The sequence below is a fragment of the Fringilla coelebs genome (assembly GCF_963513975.1).
Source record: "Fringilla coelebs genome assembly, chromosome: 3".
NCBI classification, from domain to species: Eukaryota; Metazoa; Chordata; class Aves; order Passeriformes; family Fringillidae; genus Fringilla; species Fringilla coelebs.
This window is the reverse complement of record NC_140030.1, coordinates 25,336,066-25,351,452: the sequence shown is the minus strand read 5'-3', so window position 1 is coordinate 25,351,452 and position 15,387 is coordinate 25,336,066. Positions and strand designations below refer to the sequence as shown.

The 15,387-nt window shown below is 36.6% G+C and overlaps 1 protein-coding gene across 2 annotated transcripts in view; it reads left to right on the top strand.

Annotated features, from left to right (window-relative positions):
- Positions 1 to 10,463, top strand: part of COL21A1 (collagen type XXI alpha 1 chain) — a gene marked incomplete at both ends in the record, with an annotated part of 65,386 nt that extends 54,923 nt beyond the window's left edge. For both annotated transcript variants that reach the window (XM_084202294.1, XM_084202295.1), the window contains 8 exons: positions 2,059 to 2,094; positions 2,738 to 2,782; positions 4,856 to 4,888; positions 7,676 to 7,822; positions 7,907 to 7,961; positions 8,250 to 8,450; positions 9,458 to 9,535; positions 10,276 to 10,463. In XM_084202294.1, the coding sequence (XP_084058420.1) occupies positions 2,059 to 2,094; positions 2,738 to 2,782; positions 4,856 to 4,888; positions 7,676 to 7,822; positions 7,907 to 7,961; positions 8,250 to 8,450; positions 9,458 to 9,535; positions 10,276 to 10,463 (783 nt within the window). The remainder of the gene's footprint in view (positions 1 to 2,058; positions 2,095 to 2,737; positions 2,783 to 4,855; positions 4,889 to 7,675; positions 7,823 to 7,906; positions 7,962 to 8,249; positions 8,451 to 9,457; positions 9,536 to 10,275) is intronic.
- Positions 10,464 to 15,387: the final 4,924 nt, after the last annotated feature.

Sequence of the window (15,387 nt, the reverse complement as noted above, 5' to 3'; positions counted from 1 at the left end):
TGCCAGGACGTGTTAAGTTTCTCATTTATCAACATGATGAAGTCCTTCTCTGCAGGGCTGCTCTCAATCCCTTCTCCACCTAGCCTGAATTTGTGTCTCCACCTGAGATCTTGCCTGGCCCTAGTTTACAGGAAAAGGCAGGGATTTGGAGAGAGAGCCTTGAGAGAGAGCAGGGAGCTCTGCTCAGCAATACCCAAAGCACTGGGGTGTTATCAACACCTTTCTAGCCACCATTGCAAAGCACAGCACTGTGAGGGCTGCTATGGACAAAATGAACTTCCTCTCAGCCAGACCAAATAGGGCATTAGAGAAATAGAATTAAATCAGGCATTTCACTTTCGTAAGAAGAGAATGGTTGAAGGGTAAAGAGACAGTAAGATAGAAGGGTGGTGTTATAATTAAAATTTTATGAAAACCCCATGCAGAAGTATTCCAAGAGATTTCTTCCTCTGCTCCAGAAGGCACACGTTTCTTGTATGTCCACTGCCATATATGCCAGCCTTATGTACATGCCTTACATATACTGGAGTACATCACATGTCAGTGGACACATATATGGACATGCCTTACACTGACTAGAGCATGGAGTCAGTGTCATAATAATAGTTTAATTAGTTTCATTATCACTATATATTCAATTCAATATCTAGGGTTTTATGTAAGGCACATGTACTAAGACAATATTTTATGAAAGATGATTTTGTTAAAATTTATGGAACTTCTCTAAATTTTAAACTGAAGATGCCTTTGAAAAGGTCATTTATTTTATATGAAGATGCAAGTTAGCTGGAGGTACAAGTCCAATGACACACTGGAATTATTCAGGAAGAAAAATGCAGTTTGGGCATCTGACAGTAAAGGTGAAGCCTTTCAGCTATAGATGATTTTAAAACTTGAAACAACTGAATATTTTACTTTCAAGTACAATACAACAAAAAAATACAGCTCACATAAATGTCTTCTTATGTTCTGGGATTTTCAATCAGGTAAATATTTGCCATGGCAAAAGTCTCCTCTTCATTGCTATTTATCTTTAACTAAATATTCTTTTATTTTCCACCTCCCCCATAAACAAACAAACCCAACCAAACACACAAAGTTTTGGCTCTTACAAGAAAGCTGACAAAATGGACCCAAAAATCTCCATTCTAATTATTTTTTTATTAAATGCGGTTTTGCACCCCCCACACAGATCTGTCTTTTTTTTAATGAGCTGCTGTGTTCACAGTTCAGCATTTTGATTTATGTCTATTTAAACATAAGATGTCAAAGTTAGAGTAAGAGCTATCTCCCATAACTTTAAGTTTCCTTTTCAATTAATGAAGAGAGATGCCACGTTTTTGGAGTACATATTTTATACCTCTGTTGTTAATTGGAGTGAATAGTTTTCATGCACTGCCTGTTTCTCTCCAATGACAATTAGCTGGTCTTCAGACAAGTTGATAAAACTCCATTCCTGATTCTAAGCACCATTTACACCATCTGATTGCCAATCACCCCATTATTATTAACTAAGTATTATTTAAACATTTTGAGGCAAAACAAGTGGGTGGAAATGGAACTTAGTCCTTAAATATTTTGATTTAATTTAAATATAGAGGTGTTTGTGGTGAAAAAATGCTTTCTTGTTTGTTTTGCATAACTTATGCATGCAGTGGTGCATTCAGCTAAAATTTAACCCATAAGAAACATTGCCTCCCTTCCTGCCTACATCCACTCCACTCCCATACACTGAGTAGATAAAATCCTGCTGGACTTGCCACCTCACTGTGTTGTGTTTTTTACTTGGTATGTGAGCATCCACTTTCTTTTTAATTTTTTTACTTTTTATATGAATATCCACTCTCTTTTTGATAGTTATTTTAATAACAAAGTCCTTTCTTAGTATAGCTGTCTGGATTTTTTTTGTGTACATGAGGATAAAGTGATTTGTTTTCTTTCAGTATATGAAAAAGGTAGCTGTTTCTTTTGTAACCACTGTGTTAAATTAAAGCACAGACTACATGCTTTAGAGTTGACTCATGTTTAAATGGAGACCTTTCTTCTAATATTTTACAGGGGGAGAAAGGAAACCAAGGTGACGCTGGTATACAGGTATATCAACTCTGTTTCTAGTGAAATAATCTGGCCTTGCTATTTATACAAGTCTTAGGTATTAATTCAGACAGGGTTTTTTTTAAGACTAAACTCCACAGAAGTTTGACTTGAATAGCAGCAGTAACTCTCCTTCAAGGAAATCTTGTGCATTTCTGGGGGCCTGAGCAGGGTGTTGGCGCTCCTAGCAATGGTGCAGGCGCAGGGGGCAGGTTGTGCTGCTGCCCCAGAGGCCTGGGGCATCACCCAGGACTGTCACAGGATGCTCTTTGTCCCTGCCTGGAGGACACTGCAGGATCACAGAAACACAGTCAAAGTAACTCCACCTGGCCTCTGCCTACCTACTTTACTATTAGCATGTGGGTTTTTCCTCCTTGCTCTCTAAAATCATGGAAACACCTGCAAGAAAAACAAGAATATTCTGTCATTACTTGGATCCTGGCTTGGTTCCTCCGTGTTCAGAGTAGAAATTTTACTCTTCACAGTTTGTGCTCTGATCTCTTTGAAGAGTAACTTTTCAGGTTGATTTGTCCTAGTTTAGAATGAGTTTTTAGTATTTAGCTCCTTGTGGTTTTTTTTTTTTAAGTTTAATTACATGTGCCAGATAAATCTATATTTTATAAAATGTGTTTCTTTTCTGAAGGGACTAAAAGGAGAAAAAGGAAGACAAGGAAATCCAGGCCTACAGGTACTGTTAAAATAGTGATCCTACTTCAAGAGAGACATAGTGATCCTAGCTTGAGGCCATGATTCATATTTGTTTCTTAACACTTCTTCCATCAACAAATATAGGTCTTTACATCAGGTTAAATACCTTTATGTACAACATGATAACATAGTTGTATAAACTGCCTCTTAAACACTCTTAGTATTTTTAAAATAACAAATATAACACATACAGAGAAGATGGAGCAACACTTCTCTCAGCTGCGCATGCTTGAAGGAGGAGAGGAAATGCATGTGAATTGTAACACAGGACTTGATACACAGGAAAAACATTTTGCTTTGAGGGTGGTCAAACACTGGAGCAAGTTGTTCATAGATATTGTGGCAAAACCTGTCTGGACAGCATGTTGAGTTGATCAAGCTGCATCTCTTCTGCAAAGGAAGTTGAATCCAAGGAAGTCACTTCCAACCGACATGATTCTGTGTTCTGTGATACTGTATCTTGAGAAACTGACCTCAGTGCATTTCTTTTATTATTGTAGTAAAGCCTTAACGATAGGATGTTTTTATGAAATGGTTATAAGTAATATAGAATGCAGATAACAGCAAATAGTGACTTTTGCATAAAGGTTATAAGAATGATACTTGAGATATTAAGATTTTTGTTAAGCGTGTATGTACCATGCTATAATTTCGTACATTTCATTACCTCCTAGACTATACTGGGAGTCACTATTGACATCTTCTGTGCTCATAAATTACAGATGTTTCCTGTTTCAGCTGTAAATCAGTGAGATCCAGTTGTTTCTCTTTAACTCTAGGCCAGTGTATTCTGATTGTGTCATAGTTGGCAATCTTGTTATTCCACAGAAAATAGCTGTTAGTATTTATAAATACTTGTTAACTGCATAATCTATGTCGTGTCTAAACAGAGAAGTATTTTTTAGAGGTACATATCTAAAACTAGACTTGGAAGGAAGCCACGGTTGCTTTTTTCAGAATTACGACATTGATACAGCTGCCTGTCTAGCCAGATGGACCCGATTCCCAGGGATTCTGGGCAGGAGATCTAGACTGCATGCTGCATGTTAGTTAACACTCTTAGAGATATGTAGGTTGAAAATAGTTCATTATTAAACCTGACCACATTTTTTAATAAAGAAATAGTTTAAACTAAAAGATGGGTCATTGACTTAACCAAATATAACGTCCTAGATAGACATTTTACAATTTAAACTTTCTGGGGTTTTGGGGGTTTTTTGCAAATAATGGGCAATTTTTTCATCTTTATTATTTTAGTCATAAGGGCAAATAAAGTGATAGTGAAAGAAAACTTTTCTTCTTTTCAGAGAGAATGATGCAAATTAATTGCTGTTTGCTTGCTTTCTTTTTTTTTTTGAGAAAGCTGAAAAAATAATACAGACTAAGTCTAAAATTGTTTCCCGTGCTTATCTGGTTTGGTCAGGAACCAAAAAATCAGTCATTTAGTAGACAACACAAGATCTTTCCAAGAATTCTCAAGACTCCAAGACACCATACAGATTTCCTTGCCCATAAGAGTGAATCAGAAAAGTGAACTGCCATCTTGCCATGGGACGTAATGACTAGTAACGCCATAGAATCACTTGGCAGAAATGACACCAAAATAATTTGCTAGCATGCAAAATCTGCCTAACCACAGAGTCTGTATTTCTAAGGCTCTGAAATTAATTTCTGCCTAGTAAGATGGTATTAAACAGTTTGAATCAGGAGTTTAATTCTGCTAGGACACATGCTGTTTCTTTTGTAAAGCGAATATGATTTTGTCTCTTAAATCTATATTATGTTTATATGTTTATAATATGTGTGATATATTCCCAACTTATCCTCTAGGTACATGATATTAAAGGTAATACTGAACTGTTCATTCATCCTGATATAAATTTTTCATCATTATATGCAGTCTTGTTTTTTGTACTATAGCAATCAAAGAATCTTTAAAAATTACCATTTGTGAATGATTACTGAAAACAAAGGACAAAAAATATTAATTTTTGATTCCAAGTAATTTTGCTCAATCTGCATTTTAAATTCCTTTTTCATCTTATTTTTAAAGGGAGTAGATGGATTGAGTGGAGAACGAGGAGAGGTACGTATTTTTGCAATGATAAATGTAGCATTACAAAATTATTCCGTTTATTTTTTCAAATTAGGTGATCTCTAAAATGTGTGTTTAACCTTACTTCTGTACTCACATGTCTATAAGCAACAGGGGAGAAATTGAAAAATAGCAAAGAAATATTAGTTATAAAGAGACAGAACGAGATATAAATTTCATTTAAAATTATTAAAGCCAAACATATACTTTAAGAGAATTGAAAAGCCAAGAAACCAGCCAACAAAAAAAAGTAAGGATTGGTTGGATAGAGGAAATATCCAAAGAAAATAACTAAAGAAAAAGAATAATTGTGTTGCAAGTTGTTTAAAAATTGGTATTTAAAATATTAATTTTGTTGGCTATTATTTATTTATTTCAATATTTTGTAAAATCAGAGTATATACTTTCCCATTAATCAAATTGTTCTTCACATTTATTTAGATATTGTTTGTTCAACCTTTTTCCTTAAAGCATTGTTGCGTATCAATAGCTGGATACATTACTTGGAAGATCCATTCTGATAATGAAATTATTTTATCCATTGTAACATATAAGTTGTTTTATATGCTTCTATGGTTCTAGGATATCCTTCAGTTGCAATTTGGCTTATAGGAGTTTTACTAAATTATTGCCAAAACTGGTAAAATATTCTTTGTATGCTATTGAATTAGTGTCCTTAGGTATTGTAAAACACAGCAATAAAATATTTCTACTGGAAATTAATTTAAATAATTTCCTGCTATGTATTAAGCTATAACAATGTCATTGTGTTTACTTATCAAACCTACAAAATTACTTTATTTTCCATTTCTATAAAATATGGGTTTTGTTAGACTGATTTCTAATAAGTTTCTTCAGCTTGTAAGTCTCAGCACTTACTGAGCTGTTTTCCTTTCTTTGCTTTTCTTTGCCAATAGCAAGGGTCAGCAAACAAGGCCTCACATGGATGTGGTTGAGCATTAAAACAAGATATACTGTGGAAAATTTTCCCTCCAGTTTCAGTTGTTTCTTGGCAAGTTCTTCAGGCAGTTCTGCTGATGCTTCCAACATTTTCTCCTGGTGTTTTTATGTTGGCTTCTTGCCTGTAATGTTGTTCTACAGTAGATGCTATTTCCCCAGTATTCTCTGGTTCTTGATGCTTTCTAGCCCCTTTAACATTTAGTTCAGATTTCTCAGCTTGCAAGTCTTTTATGTAAATATAGTCCACAGGGGTAAAAGGAATTAAAATTTAAAAAGAACCAAAACAAAACCTCTCCTAGCTATAAAACAAACCTGATTTCAGACCTCAGCACATGCAGTTTCCAGTATAGCCACAGGTAGCTGTATAAGCACCATGTGCTTATCTCTGAGCCTTGCTGACTGTTTAAATGAAAAGAACACCTTTGCAATTATGTACTAGGAATGAGCAAGTACAAATCTACATGAGGTAGCTAAGAGACGATCCCTTCTCTGTGACTACAATATTTAAGATGACAATACCAAGAAAATAAATTACAACTACAACTTTGGAAGGAGTTGTATCTGAATAGATGCACGACTTTTGAAGGTATGGACTGCTGTTCAGGTCATGCCCCTGAACTGGCCACCCTTCCAGCAGTACTCTTAGGCACTTGACCAACATCTGTCACATTTTGTCTCATTTCTCTGTTTCTTTAAGAACATGAAGTACCTGCCTGATTTTACAGCCTAGCTCATAAAACTGGTTAATCTCACACTGAATTTAAAGCTCGTTACCCCGTAATGATTCATGTAGAGAATTCTGGGCATTGTTACTAATATGGACGAGGCCAGGAAGCTTTGAATTTTTCTGATGTGAAGAATCTTGATAAGTAATATAGGAGATGTTACAAAGTAATATAGATACTATAATTTAAAATTCAGTGGAAGTCTATTGAGACCATATGCATGAGCATTCCTTAAACTTCTATTATTTGCTTCAATAAGTTTGTCATATATAATAATCCTGTTCTCACAGTTCTATCTAAAATAGTTGGAAGTGGAGAAAGAAAATTTTTCAGCCACTGATAATGTTATGTAGAAGCTGTGCAAAAAGGGGAGGAAAAAACTCATAAGGGAGCAAGTGTAGTATACTGATTTAATCTTGGGCACATACTGATGTTTTGTTGGCTCCATAGCAGGGAAAGAGTTCCACATGAACTATTGTAGTAGGTAATTCCATACATGGAACCATTGCTTTGGTGAAGATATATCAAAATATTTTTCAGCAATTTTTACCTTTTCCAGTGAAGCAAACAGACTACAGCTACTATCAATCAGATGGAAAAAAAAAGAAAAAAAATCCCTAACTGAAATAAAATTATTTTTTCCATTGTCATATACACTGAAGATATAAAGTAAAAAGGCTTTAAGTTTCCAGGAGCTTCAGTGGTGCCAGAATTTCACATCCAATTTTTCTGGCCTTCTAAGGATTTTAATATACTGTAAACATTTTTTCTGATTCTGAGGAAAAAGTGAATAAAACCCTTCCTGCCCTGTGTTAATAATGAATAGTAAAATGGGTCTTGAAAGTTAAGAAAAGGTAATTTATTTCTAATTGTCTTTGGTAATTTTATCAGAAACAGCTGCTAAGGAATCTGGAAACTTCAATGCATTTTAGCAAGATAGATCTCATCAATATCAAGTTATTTTTCATTGGCATCACATTAATTTTATGAAGAACTTCCATAAAGATTTCTTAGAATATGTTTGTTTGGTACTACCTACCTTCCAAATGATCTGTGAACATATAATTGGCTTTTCATTGATTTTTCAATCCAGAAAGGTGAGAAAGGAGATCCGGGCATTCGAGGCACCAGTGGACAAAAAGGAGAATCTGGTGTTCAGGGTTTGATTGGACCTCCTGGCCTCAGAGGTCAGCCAGGAGACAGAGGACCCCCAGGACCACCTGGATCAGATGGAAAGCCTGTATGTATAAGACTTCAAACTTTTCATTTTGGGTACCTTAAAAACCAGAAAGAATTTCTGTTTTCTGTTTTCTGTTCAATTCAGGCACGAGAATTTTCAGAAGAGTTTATTCGACAGGTGTGTTCAGATGTACTGAGAAGTAAGTTGGAAAGCTTCTTTATGTTGTTTCCTTGTTTGAAGTGCTAAAGAAGTTTCCTGATAATTATAGAAATGCTTTTTTGAAAGCAAGTTCCATATTGCCAATTTATTCGTTGTTTCACTAGGTGTGTAGAGCTATATTTCCACATCACAGGCTCCATACTTGACCATCTTGTTTCCTAAAAGTATTACATTCTCTTTAGAGAGGGAACTGATTTTGTATTAGTGATTGGGGGCAATACTTCTATTGTTGCAACACTTTAAGGAATTTTTGTTTGAATTCTCCCAGCCCAGTTGCCTGCCATTCTCCAGAGTGGAAGACTACAAAACTGTAACCATTGTCAGTCCCAAAGTGCTCCCCCAGGACTTCCAGGACCACCAGGTCCAAGAGGCCCTGAAGGCCCAAGAGGGTTTCCTGGCTTACCAGGGAATGATGGCGTTCCAGGGCTGATGGGCATGCCGGGCCGCCCTGGGGCTCGTGGGACAAGAGGTACACGGTGCTAAAGGCCTTTATATCTTGGGTTTCTGCTTCTAGCTTTGGATGGGGTTAATGCAGGGTGGAGTAAGAGAATAGCTGGGCTTGCTTAGCTGGATGGAATTGTGACCATGGAGCAGAATGGACGTTTCACTGCCTTCAGGGAACATGTGACAGGAGGGAGAATACAAGAACACAGCCAGATAGTTATTGTTCAGTTCTACTATAGTCTACTATAAACTCTGTTCTGATCTTTTTAGAGAGTTCTTAGTCTCATGTAAATGTTTCTACCTGCATTTAGATTAATTTTTTAGCTCAAATGTGCATAGACATAGATTTCAAAGTATTTCCATGTCTTCCGGTTTCTTTTCTTCCAAACTTCTTTGTTTCTGCTTTTTGAGGAACAGTATTTATTCACTGGCTACTTATTAGCTGTGCTGATTTTTGACATCCAACACCTTTTATATTTATATTCCTTTGGTTTCATGACTTTTTGTCCTTTTGTCCTCTTTATTTCAAAAGAATTTTTGCTCCTTTCCTTATAAACATTCTGGGTTCTTTTTGGGCATACTAAGGTTTATGCTTTCAGGTAACTCAGCTGTCCAAGCATTCCAATTGGTTTCTGTGATGTATTTGCAGATTTTATGTTAAGTACACATATATAGTCTGGAACTAGAGCAAGGGACTGGGTGGATTCCATATTTGGTAACTGGTAGCATCAAAATAGGGTCATACAGGAAAGTTGCATGAAGTAACAGCTAGCTAGTAATGTGCCAGTGGTAAGCAGACTAATGGTTGATAAATATTTACTTTCTTTGCGACTTACTACCTGTGACCTAGCACACCAAATTAATTTTGTATGTAATGATTTGCTTGTTGTACTTTTATAATTTCATCTCCAACAGGAGAATTTGCTTTTGAAAGATTACATATTTAATTCAATAAATATTATCAAATGCTGATTTTGACTTCATTGGATGAAAATTATGTGCAAAGATATGCATGTGTTTGCTAATTCACAGGACTGCCAGGGAAGAATGGTGCAAAAGGAAACCAAGGAGTTGGTGTTCCTGGGATCCAAGGTCCCCCAGGACCTCCAGGTGAGGGATGGTTCAGGTGTGCAGATTCAACGCATGCTAATAACTTTTCTAAAGTATGGTTTAGAAAAGATGTTGATGTAATTTGGAAAAACTTACATACTTTTTACACTTCTTACTTACCAAATACATTTTAGGGTAATGCCTGTTGCTTGCATACCTTATAAATTGCCATATAATACATTATTTAATATCAGACAGGTCCTGTAAGAGATTGGTATCTGAGACTGCTGTTTCTTGATAGATGGATCCTGAAGTCAGCTGTATCTGAAAACTGAGCCCTGATATGATCATGTGACTTTTAAGCATTACTTAATGAGGGAGACTATTCTTCATAACATTTGTGTGCGCATACAAAATTTAAAGTTGGCCATTTAGAAGATATATTAGGGCCCCATCCAAAGCCAGAGAAACAAATAAGAAATAGAGGGACTGATTCTTGCCATGGTGTTCCAGATTATATGATGAAGTAGAATAGTGTACTAAAGCAGATTTTCATTTTCTCCTTTAAAAGCAATCTTTATTTTAAGTGTTTTCCACATGATTTAAAAAAACATTTATAAGATATCATGTTGTTTATATAAATATATATGCAGTTTGTAACAAGAAGTGTCTTTTGCAGGAAATGAAGTTTTCTTTATCTGCATACTTCACCAAAGAGCAGGGGCATTGTGTGTTCATACTTGTTCTTTTTCATTTCAATAGTAATGCATTTATTTATCTATTGCATGTGTGTTATTAAGGTCCTGAAGGTCCACCAGGCATGAGTAAGGAAGGACGTCCTGGAGAGCGTGGGCAGCCTGGTAAAGATGGAGATCGTGGCACTCCAGGAATGCCAGGACCAGTTGGACCCCCTGGAATTTGTGACCCATCACTGTGTTTTAGTGTAATTGTGGGGAGAGATCCATTTAGAAAAGGACCAAATTATTAATTTGTGGTATGATAATTTAGAGGAATAGCTACGGTGCTTATCTTTCATGGTCTTTCAAATCTCAGGAAGGTGACCAGCAATAATCCCATAAGAAAGAACAAAAGTACCTCTGACATTAAAAGCATTTTAAATAATGATCTCAAAGGTTATACATTCCTTTAGACAAGGAAGTCCAAAACTCCAGTAACTTTTTTTCATACCTTGCACTGGTTGAATCTCAAGTGTTTTTAAAGAGATTATCAGTTTTAATAGAAATAAAATTAACTATAATATTTGGTATTTAGTATTTAAGTGTCCTATCATTCTCTTTGTACCTCTCTTTACCAAAGGAAGTCCTTTGCAAAATTGCTGGAAACACCACTGGGAGCAGAATTAGGTCTTAAATGGCATTGGTCAGGTATAAATAACTGTGAAATTTTTCACATGCAGCCAACATACACAGTATTTGATTTTGAAAGAATGTGGCTGGCTTTGACTTCATATGTGTGCAGATTTCATTGCCTTATGTCCATTTCATATGTCATTGCTCCAGATGTGAGTGAAAGCACGTTATCAGATTTTTATGAATTAAGACAGATACTTGGACTCATCACATGAGAAATGCCACCTGTCTTGCCATGCAGCTCTGCTTAAAACCAAGGTCGAATGCAAAGGTAGAACTACAGGTTCAAGGGCCAAGGTTTTATTGAAGTACTGTCAACTATGAAATGTCAGAAGTTTCCATGTGGGTGATTCAACTCATATGAAAATAGCATTAAAAATAAAAAAGACTAAAATCCTGACATAGCTGGCTTTAGCCATGATTTGACAAAATTAAAGATTTAAAAATGTTTGCACAACCCCATTGTAACAGTTCTATGTAATGAAGTATCAAGTTACGTACTCTTGGCTGTTTCTGCTCAAGGACTGCGTTACCAAATTGAAGAAGCAGGTTTACAAGGAGAAAGGTCTACCTGGTGGCTGACCAGCTGCAATGTTTGTTATGCTGTTTCCTTTTTCATTTTAAGCCAGCTGTAACTTTCATTGTATGCTTTGCTAATGAAGTTTATTGCTTGCTTTTACATAAAGACCAAAGGCACAGTTCCCGTGAGAATTTAAAATCAATTTCTTGTATTAAGTTAACCTGTGCTTCATAAGTCACTTTTTCTAATGTGTTGTTTTTCTGTTGTCCTACTATCAGAGACTGTTAATATGCTTGACATTCAAGGTAAAATAAAAGACACACTTTCCAATAAGCTGTATGGTTGAGTGAATTATGAGTCTGAGGGGAAGCAAAACCAAGACCAACCAAACAAGTGCAAGTTAGAAGGACCTCTGACTACAGTGAATACAAACAGAAGACCAGAGTTCCCTAATTATAGAAAAATCCTCTTGATTTTCAGCCAGTTTGATTGGTAGCTTTGTTTATGGTTTTATTTGATTAAATTAACACATATCTTAAGCTTAAATTTTAAATCTAGTGGTGGTTTTGTCCCTCCATTAGTCCTACTGGAGGGTTGTTTCTGAGTGACTAACTGAGGATCTATGAGTAATTTCCAGTTTGCATCTATTAATTGCCCCTTTCTTGTAGTTTTTTATATGTATGATCAATTTCTATTTGAGCTCACCTTTGGTTTTCTGTCTGCATTTCTGTGCACTGTAGCAGTTCCCTTATAGTTCTTGACAGGTGTTTGTCTGCTTTCCCAACTCTGGAACGCTTCTCTTTTCAACAGGCTCGGAAGCTCACAGTTAAGCCAAGGTGGTCTCGTGCTCTGCCTACTTCTCTGTCTTTAAAGGTGATGATCTGTGTTTGTGCTTCCAGGAAGAGCATTTTAGAAAAACTCCTGGCATGGTCTAGCTCCTTTATGCTTCATGGAAGCTTCCCATGAAATCCTTCCCAATTTAGGTCTGAGAGAACTGAAATTTTCTCTTCTAAAATTTAAAACATTTGTTCTAATACTAGCCTTCAGTGTGCTCCAGCTCCTCCTGTTCCCCAGGCTGTGTGCATTGATATGCATACACTTGCTGGTTGGTCTTCTGGCTGTCATCTTGTCAGCCTGCTAAAGAACATTTGTCTTAATTATTTTTTTCCATGCAAATAAAAGAGATAGTTACTTATCCTCTGTTTCTTCTGGTATTTAAAGTACCTCAGTCTGGCCTAGCATGAGTATTTCTGTACAGTGCTGCTCAAAGAGTACAATCTAAGCTAGCTACAGCTACAAAACAAAATCTCATGTTGGACACATTTCATTTTGTGTAATAGTATGGTAAGAAAGACTGAGTTAGTAAACTAAATAATTAGGAGGCTTCACTGAATGTAAAACCAAATTCAAAGCCTTGATCTGCAAAAGGGGGAGATTTGATGCTGAATCTATTTGATTGCTTACACTCCTGAGTTGTTTGGATGCTTTGAGCTTTAGTGCTGCTGGATCTCTGACATTTTGCTCTGAATTTGAGTCTGTGAAACTGTGGCATTTCAACAAAGAAGGATTTGGTTTTGACAAGCTGGAATTTTCCAGAAGACATGCTAGCCATCCAGTCTGTGCAGGTGCCTTTTAGCAAGTTAGTAGTAGTAGCTGAAATACATGGAGACACTTTGGAAATGTAGTTCTACATTATTAAATACCCAGGAGCTCTATAGGAAGTATCTTGCATGCCAGTGAAATGCATATGTTATAGCCTAGGAACCTGTGATTTCAATTTTTGCTCCTTAAAATTTTATCAAGCCAGAATTTAGCAGACTTCATAATAATTTAATTTCCTGACTTCATTTGGTATAGTGGGATTATACAGAAGTGTAGGTGTGTCCAAGATTGTATCTTGATTGGATCTTTTAACTGAGAATATGAATATATTTCCAAATCTTCATCTGATTTTACAGTAAGTGGTTAAACAAATGGTATAAACTTGAGTATTATCAGATTAATGATCCACAGGAGAGAGACTTCTATTTACTGTTGATGCAAACTCTATGAGGTTCTTGCAGATGTTATTCTTCAATCAGAAGCTGTGAATTAAAAAGATCACAGTGCAACATGTCACCATCTCTGATATACTCTGGAAATAATTACTAGAAACTCTGCTAACTGGCATTTACTTACTTACTCTCCTCATGATAGTCTTTAGATGATGATAATCTTTGGATCTTGGGCTAATTTTTAAGCAGAGGGCAAGATTTAAAAAAAAAAGTCTGGATTTTTTTTTTGGTAGCATTTTGCTGTCTAACTTTGAGTTAAGAAGTATCCTCTCTGGTTTGCTAGTGCCTGTTGGTGTCAGTAGAGGAACTATGATTAACTACACTAAATTTTTAATATGGCTTCAACTCATAATATCTCTGTGTGAATAAAATAGATTTAACATTTACCACTTTATTATGCTCATTGATTGCTATATTCTCTCAGTTTCTTAGGCATCTATTTGGACATAAAGATGCAGAATGGAAAAGTATTACTGTGGGAACTGAATTTCTTAATAAAAGCCTACTGCTGTATGGATGGAGCTCAGCAATTTTCACCTCTGAGAATCATGATCTTAGAGGAGTTTGGAGGAAATACATATGGAACGCTATGTCTATATATAAATAGATATGATTTAGTAAAAGACCAGATCTCACAGATGGTTTCCACATGTGCAGATTTATTTGGTAAATATATACATGTATATATCATGTGTGTATATGTGTGTATATATATATCTGTGTGTGTGTGTGTATCATTCTCAGTTCTTCATTTGTTTAACTGAAAGTCCTACAAATAAAAATAAAAAATTAAAAGCAAAAAATCATGAAGTTGCTTGGATTGGAAGGGACCTTAAAGTCCAGCCTCCAGCCATGGGCAGGGACATCTCCTTCCATTAGACCATCCAACCTGTCAGGGATGGGGCATCTGCAACTTCTCTGTGCAACCTGTTCCAGTGCTTCACTACCCTGACAGTATTTCTTCCCAACAATCCCAATTCTCTTCATCTTTCTTCGTAGGAGTGATGCTCCATCCCTCTAATCATCTTGATGTCCCTCCTCCGGACTCACTCCAACAGGTCTTTGTCCTTCCTGTGCTGGGGACCCTGCAGGTGGTCTCACCAGAGTAGAGCAGAGGGGCAGAATCCCCTCCTCACCCTGCTGAGCACTCTCCTTTTGGTGCAGCCCAGGGCACATTTGGCTTTCTGGGCTGCAAGCTGACATTGCCAGGCCAGCCTCTCATCCACCAGATCCACCAGCACCCCCAGGTCCTTCCCATCAGGGCTGCTCTGGGTCTGCTCATCCTCCAGCCTGGATTGATACTGAGGATTGCCCTGACCCAGGTGCAGCACCTTGCACTTGGTCTCATTAAACCTCATGAGATTGTCATGGGCCCACTTCTCGAGCTTGTCCACGGCCCTGTGGATGGCATTCTGTCTTTCTGGACTGTGCAGTCTGGAAATCTAGTCGTGTAAGAACTGAACAATCTCAGTCCTTCTACTGCTTCAGAGTCAAGGTGTCATTGTCAGCTTCAGGAGTAGTCAGCATCTGTCAAGGTTGGTTGGCCTTTCAGAAGGAGAGCTGAGAATTGCTAGCTGTGCATCTTTTAGAACTAGACAACCTCATTTCTGTGAAAACTCAAGGTGCATTAAAATGAAATTTCAGCACATCTGACTGTCCTGGCAATGAACACTCACTATGGCTTGCATGGATTGAATCAAACCTCTGTGAAAAGATACTCTAAGTTTTTCCTGTAGGGGGAACACATAGGTGATAAAGCACAATACCTGATAGTCCATAGTCGGCAGAGACCATAAACCCTTTTAAGAGCTATTGTCTTCTGGAGTGCTATTGAAATATTTAAATCTTGAATTAATATAAAAACAAATTGTAGGTTATTTTCTTCTGTTAATAAGCAGGATTTTCTCATGGAGGACATCATCTATGTATCTTGGAGAATTTAAGTCCATTTTTACAATGGGGAAATCA